General features: G+C 36.5%; 1 protein-coding gene across 3 annotated transcripts; it reads right to left on the bottom strand.

Moving 5' to 3' along the window:
* Positions 1-536: 536 nt before the first annotated feature.
* On the bottom strand, positions 537-21,411 carry LOC103703646 (single myb histone 6-like). 3 transcript variants are annotated; one of them, XM_008786566.4, is made up of 7 exons: positions 21,264-21,411; positions 19,594-19,801; positions 19,204-19,424; positions 7,061-7,145; positions 5,584-5,667; positions 4,569-4,916; positions 537-968 (listed from the first exon to the last, which is right to left on the bottom strand). In XM_008786566.4, exons 2-7 carry the CDS (start codon positions 19,741-19,743, stop codon positions 954-956), a joined length of 903 nt encoding a protein of 300 aa, XP_008784788.1. In that variant the 5' UTR covers positions 19,744-19,801; positions 21,264-21,411; the 3' UTR covers positions 537-953. The 3 variants fall into 3 exon arrangements, with proteins under 3 accessions (XP_008784788.1, XP_008784789.1, XP_008784790.1); XM_008786567.4 differs by having other exon boundaries at positions 19,594-19,789; positions 21,264-21,386; XM_008786568.4 differs by having other exon boundaries at positions 19,594-19,775; positions 21,264-21,386.
* Positions 21,412-21,596: the final 185 nt, after the last annotated feature.

The following is a 21,596-nucleotide window of genomic DNA, read 5'->3' as shown; positions in this document are numbered from 1 at the left end:
GCTGATGCAGGTACAACAGTCCAGGTGGCAAACAAAATAATGCGCAGATAGAAGAGACAAGCACCCAAACAAGGCCTAAGATGGAAGCAGATCCACCAATCCAGATGGTTTTTGATCCTTTTTGAGTATACAAAAGAACACAACATTCATGCTTTCACAACCTTCCCATGCATTCTATCACCATTAATTCTCAAAACTGCACACATTCAAACACAACACATCCCAGTTGGCACCTTGAGGGATCCTGTCTGTAGAGAGGAATATTGGAGTTAGAGCACACAACTGACTTCTTAAATTAGAACATAACACTCCCTGACACTGATTTAATATCAGGAAATTGCAAGAGCAAAAAAACAGGCAGCAACATCTTAAAATTTTGACCAGAAACCATAATCTCCCTGATCAGAAAAATTCAACACCATATGACAGGAAGAGCAACCACTCAGCTTCTAGGTAGGTACGCATATATGATTTTATGAGCTAAAGGGCACCTTATCACCAACAAAATCACCTTTCAAGAAAAGAAGAGCTAGCTGTAGAGGGAACGAACTTTAAAGTTCCTCTTTATCCATTTAATTCTGCAGCAAAACCTGAGAACGACAGAGAACGTACAACAGAAACCAATTCAATTCCCAATGATGTCATGCATCAAGTAACTTATTTCAAAGTTTTCAGTTGATGAAAGCCCCGTTTTCTGCCAGTTCCACTGGACACTTTTGACAGCATGGAAACATGAAATGATAATAGGAGCTGATGATGACTGGGCAACTTCCAGCCTGCGATCATGAGCCAAGGAAGGGTTCCCAGGGTCATTTACTGGAAACCTGCATTATCCAAGCTATACAGACCCTGACCATATATCTACATATTTGACAAAACAAAACGACAGCATGTCTGGCAATGTTGTATGGAGAAAATAAGGAAACACAGATGAAACACCCAGTTGTTCCCTGTCAAACTCGAACCATCTGCACAAATTTGCAAAGATAAAAAGGTTCAGTTTCCAAAATTATAAATTCTAAATTGGCTTTCTAAATTTTTGTTCTGTGCACAAATTTGCAAAGATAAAAAGGTTCAGTTTTCAAAATTATAAATTCTAAATTGGCTTTCTAAATTTTTGTTCTGATATACAAGGAAAAAGTCGCTTATGCAGCATAGTGGAACCAGCATGTGAAAGTAGTAACATGAAAGCTCTCGCAAAAGACTGACTTTGACACCTTAATGGTCCACTGGCTGTTGTGAATTCAAACTTCGAATCCTTTTGGAGGGAATTCATTACATGATTATTGTATGTGGGTTCATGTTTCTGGCAGCTTCAGATGACATGTCTTTGAAAGAGGAATGCCTCCTTTAACCTATCCAAATAAACTAAGCTACTGTCTAAGACGTGGAAGGGTGTGGTGAAGTCAAACAAGTACAGAAGTAATATGTCAGAGAATATATATGCTCTATACATCTTCTACAAGTACGAAGCATTATAATAATGCATATAAAATGCAGATTTAAAAATTAAGGTATAGCTGGTATACCATGCAAAGGGTACCGAACATCAGGTGGGTCACAATATAATTGATGAAAATGAGTGCCTTAGAATTTCCCTTGTCATCTACCGGTCATAGATGAGATCTTAACACTAGAGCTTCATTTTCACCATATTAAGGGTATATCCACATGCATGGTCTCTGTCTTCAAACTTCCTCAAAGAGGTCAGATCTGAGTGATCATGATAATGAAAATATACAGCATCCTCAAACCATATTACAGGAAACTGAGTTGTCCTGAGCCATCTGATCAAGATGCATTAACTTTATGACTTCCACTCAACCACATGGAGGGATACTAAGTCAAGATCTAATGCAGAGTGGACGCTTGGACTTCCCCCTGCTAAATGCAGGTACAGGACCATAAGAGGTCAATATGATCTCCATTCACCTACATGTAGGGTAACCTTTGTATATTTGTAGCAGCATGAGTAACATGATGGATCAAATCTCAGCACAGACAGCTTCACTATATGATATTTATCATTTTCTGCTCTACCAAAACATCAGTTTGAAGTACGAACCCAAAAGGAGTACATGAATGAGTTTTCATGACTTAATGGATCACGAATTAAACTACTGACGAGGTCCTGTGGTCCATGATATATATCACTGAATTTGCAGGTTTTAAACTCTGATATTTGAAAGTGCTATGGATGCTGCATTATGATTAACTATTGATCTTCCAATATTTGAAGCCTGAGAAGTGCAACCATAAATCTTTTCATCAACTTCAGGTTGATCATCAATCAGATTATCAACAATGGTAACACAGTTCTGCACACCGGCATAATCCTCATGGGTTTACTTCTGTGGACCTTGTTCTGTTCATCAACTTCACTTGCAATGAATGGATGTCTGTCAGACTCTTTCTGCTTATCAGCTGATCCCAGATTGTAATGTACAAAGTTGATTGACCTCTGGGTCATTATTAACCATTTGATTGACCTTAAATTTGAATGAAATAAACTTTCATGAATCTTCGTAGATTACATTCACCAAAATACTAATCATATAGCCAACAAGGGTTCAATCAGTCCATTCAACGATAATCCCAAATTTATGAGATTCCAGGCTTCACTAATCAGAGCTCTGAGAGGATTCCTGTTACAAAAAATGTAGGATAAACCATAATGATAACCATCCAACCTTATCCCAATTATTCAAGGTCAGCTTTATGAATCCTCATCTGCCAAACATTGCTAACCACTAATGTTATTTCAAGGTTTTCTATCTTTTTCAGAACCTCCATTAATATTCATTAGGGTGTTTGGATGCTGCATAGCCAACCACCCTGTGAATAGTTTTAGGCATGCGTATCCACCTGTTAACCAGCTAAGCAATGAATAAAGCTATTTGCTGTTTGGTTGGTGCTCCTATGATTAATGGGTTTAAGTTGTGGAAAAGTGAAAAGGTAAATAAAGGGAGAGGAAGCTTTAGGTGGTTAACTTTATCACCTTCCCACCTAAAAAAAAGTTACACATGTTAAGTACCTTTTTGACCCCTCGACCGAACAAAGTAATCCACCACTTTTTGGTTGGTGTTTGGCTGGTTAAACAAATAACACCCGCTTACCCACCACTCAACCAGCATCCAACATATCCTAGGTCTTCCCTCCTTTTTCTGCATCCTGTCCCAGGCTAAAGTATTTCTTATTATAAAGGCCCCCTACAGATCTTCACTGTACATGTCTATGCTATCTCAATCCAATTTTCCATCACTTTGTACCTATTTTGCTGAACTCCTATAGCTCCTCTAGCAGTTGTCAAAGGTGGGCCTAAGGCACAAGGCACCACCTCAGTGCCAGTCCTTCCCTGAGGCGAGGATGCTTCACTAGCCCAGAAAGTGTTTTCTGTGCTTAAGTGAAGCCCATGAATAAAAAAAGCATGTCTGTTATTTTTGATCACGGCTGTCCATTTTGTTGATATAATTAGGATTGCGAGGCTTAAGTGGGCAAAAGAGAGAAGGGGCAATAAAGATCTACCAAGGAAAAGGGAAATAAGCGGACAGCAAGAGAGAAAGAGCTGGATCTAGGGTTTTGACCTGCACAAAAATCGTTCCTCTTCCAACATCCTGTAAATCCCCTATCCTTCACCTCCTCTTCCTCTTCCTAATTCATTGTTAAATATGTTCAATCTTATGAATTCAAATACACACACATATACTATGTGTACGTATGCGTATACATATATGCATGCACACGCACACACACGCATATATATGTATGTAGTAGGTATGTATGTATGCGTGTAGCTAGGCTTCAAGAGACCTACCTTGGCATCTTATAATGAATGAGGAATATTGCATCTTTCTGGAACTGCTGTACAGCCAATGAAACAGATGGAAGACAGATATATCTCCAGGAAATTTCAACCACATAAAACCTGATACTAATGAATGACCTAATTGGACAGCAGCCTTTAATCAATACACACATAAAGAAATGGATATTCAAGATTAAGAGTGAGAAATCCTTAATTTTATAATCACAGAAAAGTGGGTAAGTTTACAAAGTACAAGCTAAACTGACAGAAACATGGTGGACTTGCTTCATATGTGTGATAACACAGCACATGTTGTACACTAACATCTCTGACAACAAAACAAACAAAACAGAGTCCCTTGATGCAAGTACTGTCATATTGCTACGCAAGGCATTGAGTATGAAATAATGTGCAGACATGTGCTGGTAGAAGAAGAAAACATAATTGTAGTATTGTGAAGCAAAGAAAACTGTCACTTTCTCCATAAATGTTATGGAGAAACCAAGATGCTAAACAAGCAGAAATCCTATCATCTTGCTCCATTTGTGCCAAAGTTATATCCAAAATCCTTTGCCCCACCCAAAAAAAAAGAAAAAGAAAAGTAGGAACAGCGATATTGCAATGTAAAATAAGCATACAACATAAGAAGGGATATGCATCAAAGGGGCAAAATAAGGGTCAATCAGCCAAAGCATCAAAATACTAGCTGCAAAACAAAAAATATGTTTCTGTTTGTAGGGAGAGAGAGACACAAAAGCATCACCATTTTAGCTGCATTTCGGTTTTTTAGCGTCAACATAGCCGCCTCAGCAAAAGCCTTTGCAGCTTCTGCATCAGCTTCTGCAGCCTCTGCCTCTCTCGCTGCTTCTTCAGCTTCTTTAATGGCCGCCTCTGCCTCTGAAACTGCCTTAGCAGCAACAGCTGCAGCCTCCTCTGCAGTCATGTTTCTCATCTGTGCTAATTCAGCATCGACTTGAGCTTTTGTGAGCATCTTAATATCATCCTTTTCTAGTTTGGGAGGCCCCATTTTCCTTCCCTCAAGAAGAAATGCCTTGGAGTTTCTTCTTTCTGAAAATGCTGAAATCGGTGCTATCCTATACTTGCGTTTCACCTGCATTGGAAATAACAAGATTGCTGAAGATTCTTTTTTTTATATAACAGGAGAGCTATTAGTACAACCATAATCTTCTCTTTTCACCACTCCACCTAAATCTCTGGCTACCATTATTAGCAACTCAACGGGAACTCCCCTGTTCCACTCAACATTTCATCCACTCACTATAGCAAAATGTAAACCCAACTGCAGCTTCATCGACCTCTCTAAATAAGTCCACCAAATATTTCAAGCTAACCAATGCAGCATAAGGATAATTAATAAAAAAACATGAAACATAACACAATCTTTTTCCTTAAATATAACTGAACTGGAGGGAAGAGATGGTGACCATCTTTCCTTTGTCTGATTAAAGGAAGATCATGACAATGCTGCAGTTAAACAGCTTTTTAATTTGCAAACAACCAGTCTGAAACAACTATATTAGGGTATAATACTAAGTATAGACAATGCCAAATGAGTATCTATACCAATTTTGCCTAAGCTTAGACAGTTTGAGATAAGCCATAATAAGTCAATTTCAAGGCACGATACTTCCATTATTATTGAGAAAATGAACTAATCCAAAGCCCTGGTATCAGTGTTTCATACTGTTGCGATGTATCTTACAATATTTACCATGATTCAATCTACTTTTTGCATTTTGCATAAGAAAGTAGATTACCTTAATCAATTTTCTGCTCGCAGTCAATGCCTTCAGTTTTGCAGACAACAACTGTTTGAAATCTGGAGGAAGCCAGTATTGTTCCTGCATGTATCAGATTTATTGATGAAACTATGACCCATCTCCAGGGGAAAGGGAAAAGAAAAAGAAAAATTCAAATGGCAGCACCTTCATTTTAGTAAACGGATTCCCATAATCTGACTCAAATGCATGATTACCTGCTCTGAACTATGAAAGATGGTAACTTTTCTTAATAGTTATCGTGACTAAATATATAACAACATGCCATTGTTCAATCAAAGGATTTAAATCCCATAGAACAAGGTCGTCCCGTTTTTTCCATAGAACGGGACGCACCACCATCCCAGCCCATCCCGACCAAGGTCTGTCATACCAGTACCGGTCAGCATACCGGTGGCACTCCGTACCGGTAGGTATCGGCGGCACCCCATACTGGTAGGTACCGGCCCCGTACCGGGTACATACCGGCCCATACCAGTATGGCAGTCATACCGGCCAGTTTTTTAATAAAAACTTCCGGTACCGGATCCCACGTTGATCCGGTACCGGTTCCAATCCGAACCGGTTCGTACCGGCCCGTACCGGCCGGTACGGCATACTCTGGTCCTGACACTTGGGATAAGGAATGTCCCAAGATATGCCGAACGGGATGCTGGGACAACGGCAGGACAGTCCTGTCCCGATACATGGGATAGTACCTCGTTTCAATGTCTCACAGGATATCCTGTCGGGACTTGAATCCTTGGTTCCATCTATTCTAGGTCATGCTCGAACTTACACACTTGCACGTCCCATGAAGTGAACATGCTAAAAGCTAAACACATTATTTTTTCCATCTATGCAAGGTCATGCTCGAACTTACACAATTGCGCACGTCCCATGAAGCGAACATGTTAAAAGTTAAGCACGTCATTTTTGCTCAGACCCTATCCATTTTGCTTCCTCTCACAAAAATAAAAAGGAGAAACTATTTGTTCTCTATTAAAAGAGATGTACAATGTTAATGTTCTCTAAGCACATTCATTTATTTTAGTAATATAGAAAAGAAGCTGGAAATTCAAATTAAACATGTGGATGCATGCCCATTCAATGTAACCTCTGTTCAGATAATACATCTAGTATTATAAAAATGAAAAGATAAGGGAAATGATTTCCAAAACAAATTTTCCAAGAGCTGAACAAATGGGAGATTAAGGTGCATAAACTCAAAATCAAGCCACCATCTAAGGCAGTATGGCACATCTATACAGTGATCATATGCACAAACCATATAGCTATTATAAATAATTGAAAACATTAGAAAGTGTTTATCTTTTCTGAGCAATGATCAAACAAATCAAATGAGTATCTGAAGTTAGCTTTTAATGGCCATAGACGAAGAAATAAATAACTATAACTAAACATTTTGTCGCTGCTCATTACATGGCAATAGCTCAGCCAAAGGTTGGAAATGTACCTCTATATACATGCCAATAGCCGTCTTGTTAGACCCAGTGGGCTCCTTTAAATTAGTAATAGCTTCCATGATAAGATCATCCAGCCTATACATAGGAGAGAAATCAAGCAAAACAACTAGAAATTAATAGTGATCAACAATAGGTCCACAAGGTGGCAGAGGAACCAAGCCAGAGGAAATTCAACATAGAATAAACAGTCTAGGTAGAGAAACATTAAAAAAATTGGCTAAGCTAAAGAAAGATGTTTAGATAATTACAGGAATGCATTATGTGAGACTCTAGCTAATTATATCTCCAACAATAGCATGGTATCACAGTTGTTGTCATTATGTAGAACAAAGAAATTTGTTGAAAAAGAGGAGACCATGGAAGTTTGATATCATTATAGTGTAGCAAACTTGTGCCTTTCTATTCTGCTGTCACTGCCGCCTTAATTATGACACAGAGCTATTTGAAGCTCTTACTCATTCTCTTCTCATATTACCAGGCAATAAATAACTGTCCAAATAGTACTGCAAAAGGGGACCGATATCCTACTTTACTATGATGCAACCAACATGTGTGCAGTAAATGCCCCCACCTCTAGTGACATCTCTTATCAATCAAATTTGATCAGGTTTTTCTGCCTTCAACAATGTTTAACAACTGATGCAAGAAACAAAAAGGGCCACTTAGCATCTAGGCCCTAGACAGATGCCCCATGATCAAAGCAGCCAAATAAAAAGATAATTTCAAAAAGATAATAAACATCACAGACATATGTGAAAAATAGTTAACAACCAAAAATGGAACATGGAATATTGGATTTGATGGACTAAATCAACAGGAAACGTCAGCTTGGCAACATTTCAATTTTCAATACTAATTCACACATTGATCTCATCCTCCTCCATAGTCGAACATGAAGCAAATACTATGAAGCAAACCATATAAACCTAATCAAAGTTATCTATTCATCTAATATGATGTCACCTTTAAGCTTTCAACATTTGTGCCCATTAAGAGCTGCAAAGAGATAAACACAAGTTCATTTTAACATCTGATAATTTCTTACAACTATTGGTAAGTACATGTCAGACATAGGTTATAAGGCAAACCCCATATATCAACTCAATTTTGAAGATCATCACCAACTTTGTTAAGCCAAAGAATTGCCAAAATATTCTGCTTTGAAATCGGTTTCTTTTACATTATTTGCTACATTAAGGAGATGGTATTGATAAACTACTAGAAATACGACTCAGCTGTCTAGAAATCAAAATAATAAAATTACAATACATACATTTGCACTTTCCCCGTATAGTATAAATAGTCTATGCCTAACCAAAAAAAAAAGAGTTATGTAAATAAAAGAAAACCTATTCCCACATTGAAGCAATATTTGTGCTATCTGCTATTCATTACAAAGTAAGATGATTGCTAAAATAAAAAGAAATAATTATGACAAAAACAAAAGAGACTTCTAAAGCATCCAATTCAGAGGCCATCTGCATAGCAAAGTTGTTGGAAGGCATTGCAAGATTACTACATATTTCTACTGCATCAAATAAAGTACAATGCACTCCAGAAAGTTAAAAAGCAGAAAACATCAAATTTAAGCTATTTAATTTTGAACTTGATCTCCTTACTAATCCTATATTCAATAATATAAAGAAAATGAATTACAAGGAGAGAAATTTCTTTCAGGCAATCAAAAGATCAGCTAAAATTGTCTGCTAAATGGATTGCACAAAAAATTCCAATGTCATAAGAAATGCCCTAAAAAAGGGAATGTTGTTGGTCCTAGTTAAGTGGGCATAGTTTCTACCTTAATGATCCCTCAGCAAATGCTAATAATATTTGAATCTCTACCTCTCTTATGAAAACAAGCCCCAATGCCTCTCCAATTTCAGTAATCTATTTCTATAGTGAAGTCAATGCTCAATAACCCATATAATGGTCAAGGGACAGTTACCTATCAGTCCTTCAACAAGTATAACAAAAACAAGAAAAGGAGTAACTCTATCAGAGTTCCTCTAAGAGAGTTAAAACTAGGAGAACATTTATATTCATGGAAGAGTACATGAATATAATAATAATAAGAAGAAGAAGAAGCCTCTCAATTGAGCGTTCTTGTAGCTCGTTATCCTATTAAAAATTGTAATAAAAGAAAACTGTGCCTTGCACCTCTATTGGGTAATGCCTGAGTCACAGCATCAAGGTCTCCAGAAGTGATGGAACTATCTTCCCTTCCGAAAAGAGCTAAATGAATCGGGTTGAAAGTGAAAGCGTAACTGCTAGTGATGGGACGGAGTTCAAATTAGGAAAACATCTATTCTCATAGTAAAGGCCCATCATTAACATAATGACTAGAGTTCCTTTCAGAGAGCTAAGACTAGGACAAGGTTTATTTTCATGGAAAAGACATACGGTTAATATAATAAGATTTTAGTGGAAATCACTCACCATGAATTCAAGCATCAAATTTAACACTTTCATATTGGAAAACATCATAACTGGAAAGTCATCATTCTTATCGGATGTCTCCAAGCGAAAATGAAAAGTCAGTATTTAGCATAAGCATTGTGCAGGAAGGCGTCCATTGCTTATGACCTATGATACTACTAATGTAACTTATCAGATAACTGACTGAGATATCGCCAATTTTATATGCAACTGATAAACCTGACAAACAACTTGAATGTTAGACCCTGTTTGGTCAGGAACAAAGTTATCCTGGGAAAGTTAAAAAGGCAAAATAACTTGGAGAGAAAATGGAGTAAAGGAGGAATTCACCAAATCTCCAGAACTTAATCCAGCTTTGGAGGACTGCAAGAGTATAAAGTACTTTTTTTGGAAAACTCAGAACTGTCCCTCCAACTCCCCCATTAAGGGATGAAGTTTTGGTGTTTGGAAGAATAGAACAGAATAAATAGAAAAAGATGACTTTGTTCCAGCTTATTCAACTTGTCCCACAACCAAAGTGGACCTTAGCAATGAAAGGACTTCAAATATTTTTAATGTTTGTGAAAAATATCTTGATTTCTGTTTATGACAATGCATTCATAGGAATTAAAGAAGTTCAACAACATGCATAGTATCACTGTTTATCAACTATCAAGCCTCATTGCAACTATCTAGGTCAACCTTACAGATCCTTGACCACTGATCATATCTAATGCTCATCCTTCCTGCTAGGGGTCATATCTGGGATTACTGCAAACCCTTCCATATCCTTTCTCACAGCTTTCATCCATTTTAGCTTAGTCATAGACTCCTTATTCTTGACCATTGAACACAGATTTAAGCATCTCTCCTACCAGATCGTTTTTAAGTTTGTTCCAGATGGCTATGCTGTCTCAATAAGTTTATCATTCCTTTGTCATCAATTGGCGTGACTTATTCCTCTAGCTATCCTTCATAGTATTAACAATATCAATCATCACATTCTTGATTCTGTTACACTCAGCTAATTTGCTAAGACACTCTTCACTGCCCAATATAAAATTTGTCATTTTAGCAATTTTCCCTTGCAACACCAAAGCATGTTTCAGACAAAAACACCCTAAACATATCAACTTACTCACCCAGCTCTCATTCTAGTACCCAAGTTTTCATCAATCTCCTTATTTCTGTAAATAGATCTAAAAGTAACAAAATTGTTCAGAATAGCATTTTTCTCTTTGACCTACCAGGATAGCCTCAACTATTGACAGTGAGTTAGACCAATTCAAGCAACTTTGATGAGCATAAGATTCAAGACAGGCATCACTTAATTGTATTTTAGAAGATTAGGCAAGGTGCAATATTCAATACTTCTAAGGGCATAAGTTGAATGTACAAATCTCTATTTCCATGTTCCAAGTGTCAAAAAAGCAAGCTCAATCACTCAGATTTCAACACTTGGAGCTCCATTTAACCACAGGTTGAAGTCACTGGCTATGCCAAAAAAATCCTGTCAAACTACATTCATCTATAAAGCTTGATCAATTTGTATCTTAATGACTGAAAGTTTTGCACTGCAAAAGGCAGAATGAGCATAGATGATGCCATCTTTATGGACCTCTGTTCAATTTCCCTCAAACAATAATTTAGTGTAACAAAAATAATCCCTTTGACCTATAGAGCAATTTGATTCCAGAATATAAGGGCCACAGCTTATTTGCACAGAATAAGGGTCATAATAACCTTATTTGGGGCTCTTTCAGAGGTTTCACAAAAGCGAGAATTCATATTAATTTCTTCAGACAAGTTCATTGTTCTGTCTACCCTAGTTGATTTTTTTAAAATAAATTTCAAGAGTGAATTGGAGGAAGAAATTCCTTTATAATGCTCGGTTGGCAAGAGAAACAAATGGCATTACTTCCTAGAATCTTAATGGTTCACCTTTGTGAGCCAAGACTCAGAAGAAATGGAAGTCATAGGAAATTTTTCGCTGAACCTCTCATCAAGAGGACGTATAGCTGGTCAAGTTGGCCTCTTGCTCCATAAAAAAGTTGCAAAATCGTCAATACACACATTACAAAATGCAGCTCGCCTCTCCAACCAAATAATTCACGGCCATCAGGTTCAACTGAGGCCTTATTTTCATTTTTATTCCATATCCACTGCACCTACATTTCATATGCTTGAAATTATACAATTGGTTTTTACGACCTAGTCCCGCAAAATAAAAAAGAAACTCTATACAGACTTGAAAGATAATGGGCGAAAAATAGAAAATTTCATGTAAAGAACTACATAAGCAGTGCTTCTATACAATAAAGAGGTGTGTATATGAACAAAGGTCAAGATCCTAAAAAGAGAATCAAAGATAAAGAAGAGGACAAGTGAGGAATGGAAATCAGGATTGGTGGTTTAGAAATCTATATTATATGGACATGTTAAATCATGTGCACCTAATATCTATTCTCATTTTATTCATAGTATATAATAAATAACAACTCCTCTGTCGTCTAAATGTTTAAACCTGATTTTCATATAAATAGTTCTTTATAATTGAAATGTCTAATGTTTATGTTATATGATGCCTAACAAAAATGATAGGCATGGTTTATATCTCACCGAGATCTTGACCAACAAAAGCACACATAGGCATATATGTGAAGCAGACAAATGACCTAACACACATGTTTACAAGCACACACACATACACATTCTTACACATGCTCGCTTTTAATATATCATCCAATACAACATATTGTTTGTTAGTCCAAATTGGTCATCCACAAAAATCATCTTGATATTGGATTATAAAGTATCTGATGATACAATCTATCAACACTTCACCTTGATCAACATCTACACTGTATTAAAAAGAGAGATTTTTATTTCAGAAATATTCTACAAAAATCCTGCCTGCCAATTTTTGTTCCCAAAATACACTAACACAATTCAGGACTGCCAATTTCTGTTATATACAGTCCACCAAACCACCCCCACCCCCCACCCCCAAAAAAAAAAGAGAGAAAAAAGAAAAACACATTCTCACCTCATCTCTCCATGAATGCAAACAAATCTATAATTAAGAAGTCTTTCTAATTTTTTTAACTAAGAAAAGTGGACTTAAATTGTTTGAGTTATAAATTAGTCTCTTTCATGTAACTTAACCAATTAGGCAACCAACTGATTTCTTTCCTGAAAAACCAGACTCTAAATGACCCCCATCCAAAATCTGTCTCTCATGCACCTCTTCCTCAATGAGATTTTCTTTCTCAATACACTTTCTTCAAAATGTTAACATCTTCCTTCCCTAATAAAACTGGACTTCATTTTTTTCCATTTTAATCCAACTTTATCCCTCTTTTATTTCTCAATTATTGTGCCACCATCCTTCCATCTCATAACCCTCTTTTCTTTTTTTTCTCCCTCTTCATTCTCTTGTTCTCTTAGAAGAGAAGAAAGGTAAGTAAATCAAAAGTATAAGTCTATTTAACGATCCAGATAAGTAAGAAATAAATAAATGATAATGAAAATATTAGCAAATGGCATCCTTGGAAGAATGGATATGGATACCGGATATGGATGACACGATAGATTACGTTGATATGCGAAATCTCAAACAAACAGGATATGATAATAAACAAATATAGTTTTTTATATATATATATATATGCTTAAAAAATTCAAAAATAACAATAGAAATTTCAATAAATGAGTAAGAACATAATAAGAATACATCCAGCAAACATTTAAAATGTTGATAGACACAGACGAATCAATCTAATATTCTGTTCTACTGGGAGTACATATACAGCTGCAAGCCATCAACAGAATTAAAAAAGATGCAGCAAAATACAAAACTTAACAAGAGCAAGGGTTGAAAAGTGAACAATCGAGCAGCAAATTAAACACACAAAAATAATAAACAATTTAAAGCAAATCAACATGCGAGCAACATGATACAGATTCTGTTGTTCTAAAATTAAATGCAGATATGAAAAAAAGAAATGCTACATTTTCCTCTCAATCAGCAAACCATCCACTCCTTCTCTTCCCCTCTCTTTCAATTGGGATTTAGAGAAGAAAATAGGGCATGCAAGAGAATGGGTGTCATCCCATACTTAGTTTAAGTTATGGGACTCGGATGCAAATCCGGGTTCAAATCCCGCTTGACCAAAGCCCAAGAACCCGCCACTAACTCTAAACGTATCCAAGAAGTATCTGGACATGCCTAGAAGTGTCTGAGCACATATATCAGGCCAAATCAGTCCTATATCCATTTCTGATATGTAACTAGATACTGCCATAACACCTGTTTTGAAGTATCAGTGCTTCCCTATGTAGCATCACAACCATCCATCAAATTTTCTTCCCGCATTCTATTTTTTTCATTATATATTTGTTTTTCTATGTTAACATTTACATTTTTCTATTGTATTTTATTTCATGTTTCTATTTTTGTTCTGTTTGATATTGGAACTTTTGTTCTATTCTCATTTTATTCTATATTTTCTAATCCTGCCTGCCCTCTTTTTTGTATCTCACAAGCCAGCCAATCACTAGCTACTAGATGAATGTAAGGTCTGTTTTCATCTATTTACTTACATCTCTCATGATTAATATTCTCTTGTTCCTTTCATAACAATCTCATGCAATGCACCTCACATCTCTCTTTCCATGTATACACGAGCGACATGTCTCTTCCCCTATCAAACTTGACCATGCACAGTGATTTAAGTGTTCTCTAATGTGCTGACATGGCAACACATGGTTAAAAGTGATTTATCTGCATCCTAATCATTGGTTGCTGATGGATCATGTAAAAGATATTATGCATGCATGTGAGGGAGCATGTAAAAGATACTATGCAGGGACTTCAAACGATAATTTTCAATCTCCCTCCTTCTGCCTTTAAGTGTTTCCGTAGTTGGTTTCCTTTTCTAAAATCACTTATTGCACTTAAAATCCAGTCTACTCACAAGATCACGAGACTGAATAGGCTCATCGACCGCCCTTTCCTATAAGTGTGCCCCCGTCATCTTTATCTTCACCACTCTCTCTCTCTCTACCCTCTCTTTAGTTCACGCCCCAAGTGCCAAAACCACTCCCATCTCCCCACATCACGTTGCCTCCTTTGCTGATATGGTATTCCTAGTTTGTTGATTAATTGGCCCTTGAATAAAATTGATGGGCATCTCTAAATATCAGGAGGGAATCAAAGTGCGTGTAAGGTGCACACAGCATATCTGAAAAAATGCAACAACCAATACTTCCTTTAAAATTTAAATCTATCTTCAACTTTGCTTTAATAGTGTATTTTGAATTTCATTATACTTCAACAACTTTACTTCTAGTAACATGAGATCAGGTACTTTGAGCATTCTAAGTTATTTATTTATCCCATATATATCTATTCTACTCGCATTAAATTTGATAAGCTCATGAGTACCTACTGAATATAATGCCTCTAGCATACTAAGCAGCAAATCTACCATTTATTCTAGGCATCCTGCTTGAGATGTCTTTAACTCCTCGATTACAAATTATGAAGCTCCCATCTGTAAACATTACATGGAGTAGTGCAATGGGAATATGTCTGTCTTAAGGAACCAAAAGAGCATAAATTGATGCCTTTCTTCGCATTTTCTTAATCTCAATGCATTATTATATTTTTTAAAGGTTACAATCAGAGTATTATTATATTAAACTAATTATGATCATTAATTTTACTTGCATAAAGTGTTCATTAATATATATAATATATTTTATTACATGTTTTTTTTAGCCATAGCATTGCATTACATGTGCATGTAGTTTTAGGGCTAAAAATGGACCAAATCAAATATTAACAATATGGCAGATATTACTAACAATATGGTCATAATAGCAGATATAAATCCAATGAACTTCGAGGTAGGATATTATCCGACTATGTTTTATTAACTCAAAGTAAGTATACAAGCCTCCCAGCTCTCTTTTACTATTTTTCTAAAGTAAACAAATGGTCAAACAAGAAACAACAATGAAATGACCGCATCTATTACCACATGACTCTTTTACTAGATCCTAGTAGTTCTATTAAATTAAACACTTTGCTTAAAAGGCTGACTATTAACGATGCAATTCACTAAGGGTGTCAATTATGGAGAGAATATCAAATTGAAAATATGTCAATGTTGTCACTTATTACCCTTTGTAGTTCATGAGAACTTTATGAGACTGAATAGGGTTGAAAACTGATTTATAGATTTCTGGGACATGAGTCAGAATTTGTGTATCCATATTCATAGCAGCTTTTTATTTAAAAGACCCAGCAACTTTTTACAATTACAAATATTAGGTAGATGCTACAATTAATGCCCATATGCAGATAGACTCAAGTATGGAACGGATTAGATGGATGATAGTAACAAGCTTTTCAAAACCTAGAGAACTTGCCTATCTCAGTTGGTAGCCAATACCAATATGGACCAAGTTCTCATCTATCTTGCTGGAGATGGAAACTTTGGAAAGATCTCAAACAATACTTTAGGAACTGAGACATTGGACTCTCGGTAAATATGGCAAATCCAAGATTAACTGCTATTTAAGCCATCAATTCGAACATCCAATAAATAAAAATTAAGTTAAAATGGTAAAAAATGATTAGGAAATCCTGGCGAATATCTTGATATTGTGTTAGCCAATATATCGGAATATATCAAATTATATTGGGCAACATATTGAGGGCGGATATATTGATTATATCATATCAATAAGTGTTTGGTATTGATATAAATGAATAACTTCTTTTGAAAAATTGGCTAGTAAAGAGTATAAAAGAAAAGGAAGTAACCTCAGGATTTTTCAAACCATATTCTTTTTTATACATTAGCAGGTACTTGCCTTTAAAAAGATAAAGGAATGAGAGAGAGAAGAAAAGATAAAAGTTTTAAAGGAATAAAAATTTGAAAGGACTGCTTGGTATACCTTATAAAAATTTGCTCATGTCTTCACAAAGGGCAGATGCACAATAGAAACACAGCCAAATGGTAAAGGAGGAGCATTTATTTTCTGCTGTGATTAAAAGAGTGAGAGCAAGGGTTCTGATGCTTGTGTCACCTACAACCTCCATAACTGGGAAAATGATTGGAAGTTTGAAACGGGAGGGAGAGGATATGGTTGGGAAACCATCTTAGTCTCCATCAACAAAAGCTTGAATGTTAGTTTCTAGCAAGAAAAGTTTGAGACCAATTGAAAACGTAATAGAAACAATATAAGTAGTGACTTCCCCGCTTGATCATACTAAGCAAAGATTCCTTATTTGACAAGAATTCTTCAACTTAATAAGCATATAAGATGCTGCATTGAGAGAAAGAAGCTGTCAAAAGGGGTTATAACTGATCATCCTTTCGAATTTGAGAAATATTACTTCCTATGAAACATGCAATATTTTAGGGGTTGCTAGGAGCCACGCTAAATTTGAAAGGGTGATGTTGGATTTATATCCACATTATAAGAGAAATCCTGAACTTCTCAGCCACCTTGTCTTTGCCCCTAACCAATATCTACCAATGTTTTTCTAAATAGTTCAAATTTCTCATCTCATCGACTAATAATAGATATATATGAGTAGAGCTAACATGTGGGCACAATATCCCAAATAAGGTTGATCCTAACTGGATGAGTAGGGGCCCAACACCAATGATTCAAGTCGTTGAATATGATCTATCATCTTTAACCCGCTTACTTTTAGAAGATCATGTGACTTGGAAATTCCTAGCCAATACATCCAGTGGTCAAAAATATTCACTGTTCGTATCATTTAAACTGTCCATTTTTTACCGCTAGATGCATAGGCGACGCATAGGCTAGGAGCCTCCAAATCACATAATTTTTAGACAGTGGGCAACATAGAAATGGTAAATCATATCCAACGCCCAGATCATCATTATCGGGCCCTCAATTGTCCGATCAGGATCGATCTTATTTAGGCCATTAAGTGGGCACCTACATATTAGCTCTACTTGTACACACAGAGAGAGAGGAAGAAAGGATACTTCATTTTACACTTGCTATGACTCCTGTAACAATATATGATCTTAGTGCCCCATCTTCACATAGGCCTACTGACTAAAATTGCATATAATATAAGATCTAGATACAGATATATATATATATAATGATATATACACACATGCATATATATATATATATATATATATATATATATATATATATATATAATGATATATACATGCATGCATGCATGCATATTATGATTGGAAACAAACAAGGCGTTACACACCTAGAGTGTGCTTCAACCAAATAGATAGAATGGAAAGATTCATTACAAGGTCTGTCGTGTCAGTACCGGAGCCCATGTCGGTAATGGAGCCCGTACCGGTCGACCAGCAGCATGGTTCAATACACCTCGTGTCGTTCCGCGTTGGGCCCGTTTCGACACAACAGAGAGGGCGAGAGAACAGGAGAGGGAGAACGAGAGAGAGGAAAAAAGAGAGAGGGGAAGGAAGGGAGAGGGAGGGAGGGCCGCCGAAGGCCTCCGGAGGGATTCATTCGATAAGTCCCTTTGGCTCCACTCCCCTTAATGTGCAAACAGCTTAAAAAGTGTCCTTTATTTGTCATCCCAAGAAGAAAGAATCTCTTTATTTCCATACATATATACATATATGTATAGACAGAGAAAGGAAGCTTTGCTTTACGCTTGCTATGACTCATGTAACAATATATGATCTTAGTGTCCATCTTCATGTAGGCCTACTGACTAAATTTTACTTATAATGCAAGATCTGAATATGGCAGTCATTGCCCCTGCATGTCCCAGGAATTGTAATATGTTGTTTATTCCAGGTGCTCATACCTTGTCATATGCGCTTTTAAGATAGAAAAATCCATGTGCATTTTCTGTCATCCCTTCTGATCTTTTCATCAATGCCCAACTAACATAATATCCTATATCCTTATATTCCCCAGCATCCCTGCATAGATCTAAATTTGCTATTTAGAATAACTGTCATGTCTTGGATGTTTATTCCATCACTCTCTCCCATAGTATGTGGCTCATAAGTTCAAACCCACAAATATTCCCATTCAATAGTTGACATTTTCATGCCTTAAGGCTCGTATGATATCCCCATTTAAGAGCTCTACATCTCCAAACTACTCACAAGTGTGGCCACTGACACAACAAGGGATGTCCTACACCAATAAAATAATATAGGGAATTGGTCACATGCAATCCATATGAGATGAAGTTGTTATTTTCCATCTAACTAAAAGCAAACTCTATTGACTATGTCACTTAATGAATACAATCCAACCTTGTGGGGCGTACTTCAATTGTTTCTCTCCTTTAGAGCGAGGCGAAATTATTAGAAAATGCAGTTATAGAGGTAAGGAGAATAGCGGATTCATGGAGATTTGTGCTTGGCGCCCTCAAATTTATATTAAAACATTAATGAGTGCTGGCAGCACATTAATGGCCTCACAGGCAATATGGACAAATACGTCAAAGTAGTTTGTAGTCCGTGCTATAACAATAGAGGTTTATGCTGTTTAAAGGCAGAGAAAATACAATTAGCTCTAGCTCAAGTTACTAATTCAGAACCCAAATTACATCTAAGATAGCAAAAGGCCAGTAAATCAAAATTTGAACTGCCCGAAGCAAATCTGCATGTCTATAACTTCAAACCAACAATTAATGATGCAATTATACACTAACCTTGAGATAGATCTTTTAGAACCAGTAATTTTTAAACTCTCACTAGACAATGCAAGAGGCTTGGTGTCAACAATTTCATCATCAATATCCTGAACTTCTGTATTTAGAACCTTTGGGGTATCATCATGCTTGGAAATCTGCCGACTCTTCTTCAAGGCTATCCTAGCCTTCTCTCGAGATCCCCATCCATTTGCAGTCACACTCATGTTCCGCCATTTGTCCTGTCCAATTAAAGAAAGAATACAAAGAAAACAAACCCAACAATGTTTAGATTGATATTTGGAATCAAGTATCAGAATTCCTCATTCAATTATTTCGAAAGTTAACACACACCAATTTATCTTACAATAACTGAATTTGCTAACTAAATCAATTAAATAAAAGACACACCTTGAGATCAACATTTGACCGCAAACATAAGATGCCACTAAATTCTGGATCCTTCAATATTGTTCGCCATTTTCCAGCCCCATGTTTAACAACTCCAGCTCTGAGAGCAGCCTCTTCCTCTGCTGTCCATTTCTGCTTGGGAGCGCCCATAGACAAAAGCCCCAAAACCCTTCTAGAGGAATCTAATGATGCAAATCTATTAACCCGTCTTCACACATCAATTCATGAACAGATAAACAAATCAGAAACCATATGTCACTAACTGAAAGATTTAAGAAAACAAGACTGATTTTATGTCCAATAATCAAAATGGGTCACACTCGGTGAGAGAAAAAAGAAACAGAATTCAAAAATTTAAATTGACAAATAGTAAAATTCAAACAGAATCAATCAAACTCCAGTCACCTCCATAGTCTTCCAAAAATATCACAATAATTCTTCACTAACATGAAGAGAAGACTAGAATTCCAAATCTGACAGAACTCTAAAACTTCCACTTCAAACAAGGGCTGAAGATCATAGTCTCAACAGGTATTGAAAAGGACATATAAAACATTTAAAAGATTAACAATACCCTCTAGGAGTTGGGAGAGAAAAAAAATAGGAACGAACGATATAAAAAATTTAAGGTTCCAAGCGACTGTATAAGAGTATAAAAAATTTAAGGTAATCCAGCTTTAAAAATTCAATTTTGATTCCAACCCATATATTTTGATCCCTCTTTATCATTAAGACATATCTTTTGAATACATAACAAGTTCAGAAATGCATTCAATTTTCACCAGAACAAAATCAAGCTAAAAGGAGAACTCTACATGATACAGGTAGATGGTGAAAGAGGGTAAGCCTTAGTGCAACAGTAAGGTTGCTTCATTATGACCTAGTGTCATAGGTTTAAAATACATAAACTGCCTCTTCGCACGTGGAGGTAAGGCTGAGTACACATAGTGGTGGGAGCCTCCTAAATTGGGATGCCCTTGCAGGCAGACAGTGAAAGCACAGAGCTCCCGGACGCATTGAACTAAAATCAACTTCTCAAAAAGGAGAACAAGAAAGTTTCTACAAGACCTACAAGACCAACAACAAACGCATCCCTAACCAAAACAGAAGCCAAATCATAGGAAACCGTTCAGAAATCAAAACTCCCTGGACACAGAACCAAGGAATCAGCTAGATCCAAAGAAAAAAAACCAAAGTTATCATCTTTAAATAACTCTGAGAACAAGTTCGAAGAGAAAACCCTAATTCCGTGAAGAAATCGACCAAATTTCTACGAATAGAAACTAATTTCGCATTAAACTCCACAAATCGGCCAACAATTCGGCCAACGATTCGGCAAACCAACCAGGAGCAAGGCCTGAATTTAAAAAGATATACAGAAACAATCCATATTCGTATCCATGACCCCTAATCTCTCCCAAAACAAATAAAACAAAATAAAATTCCGGAGAACCGAGCAACGATACAATTCCGGTACCAAAAAAAAAAAAAACAATCGACAAATTTTAAGGAAAACAAAAAGGAAATCCGTCAAAGCAGTTCAAAAATTCATAAAAACAAAGAAAAACGTAAGAATCAAGAGAAATTGAGAGAGAATAACGGCAGGATTAAAAAAGGAGAACAGAAAAAAGGGGAGAGAGAGTTATAAACGGAGAAAAAAAATATATAACCTTGGATGGTAGCAGTGGCGATACGGCGAGCCCTGGGGAACGGACTATTGGGGAGGACGCCCCGGGGGCGGGTTGTTCACGAAGACGCCATTTCCGCCCGCAGCCCGCGGGGTTTATAAACTAGAAAAAAAATAAACAGCGGGTGATTAGAAGAAAGAACTTCGGGTACGAAATTTTACGAGGAAAAAAAAAAAGAAAAATGAATTTCTCACCAGAGAAATGTTTAATTGCCACGTGGCAAAAAGAAGGGTGATGCTCCTCACCCCAACTCCAACGTGGACGGCGTGGTCCCATGAAGTGCTAATATGTTTTCTTTTTTTGAGCTTTGAATTA

This window comes from Phoenix dactylifera, chromosome 16, assembly GCF_009389715.1.
Source record: "Phoenix dactylifera cultivar Barhee BC4 chromosome 16, palm_55x_up_171113_PBpolish2nd_filt_p, whole genome shotgun sequence".
Classification (NCBI taxonomy): Eukaryota; Viridiplantae; Streptophyta; class Magnoliopsida; order Arecales; family Arecaceae; genus Phoenix; species Phoenix dactylifera.
Note: the sequence above shows the minus strand (reverse complement) of the source record. Positions and strands in the feature narration are given on the sequence as shown.

Excerpts from the sequence above, each read along its gene's own strand:
- LOC103703646 (XM_008786566.4), bottom strand. The coding sequence starts at position 19,743 with ATGGGCGCTCCCAAGCAGAAATGGACAGCAGAGGAAGAGGCTGCTCTC. Across the intron at positions 7,146-19,203 it reads TCTAAAAGATCTATCTCAAG|GCTGGATGATCTTATCATGG; the intron begins GTTAGTGTATAA and ends TCCTATGTATAG. Across the intron at positions 5,668-7,060 it reads CTATTGGCATGTATATAGAG|GAACAATACTGGCTTCCTCC; the intron begins GTACATTTCCAA and ends TGATACATGCAG.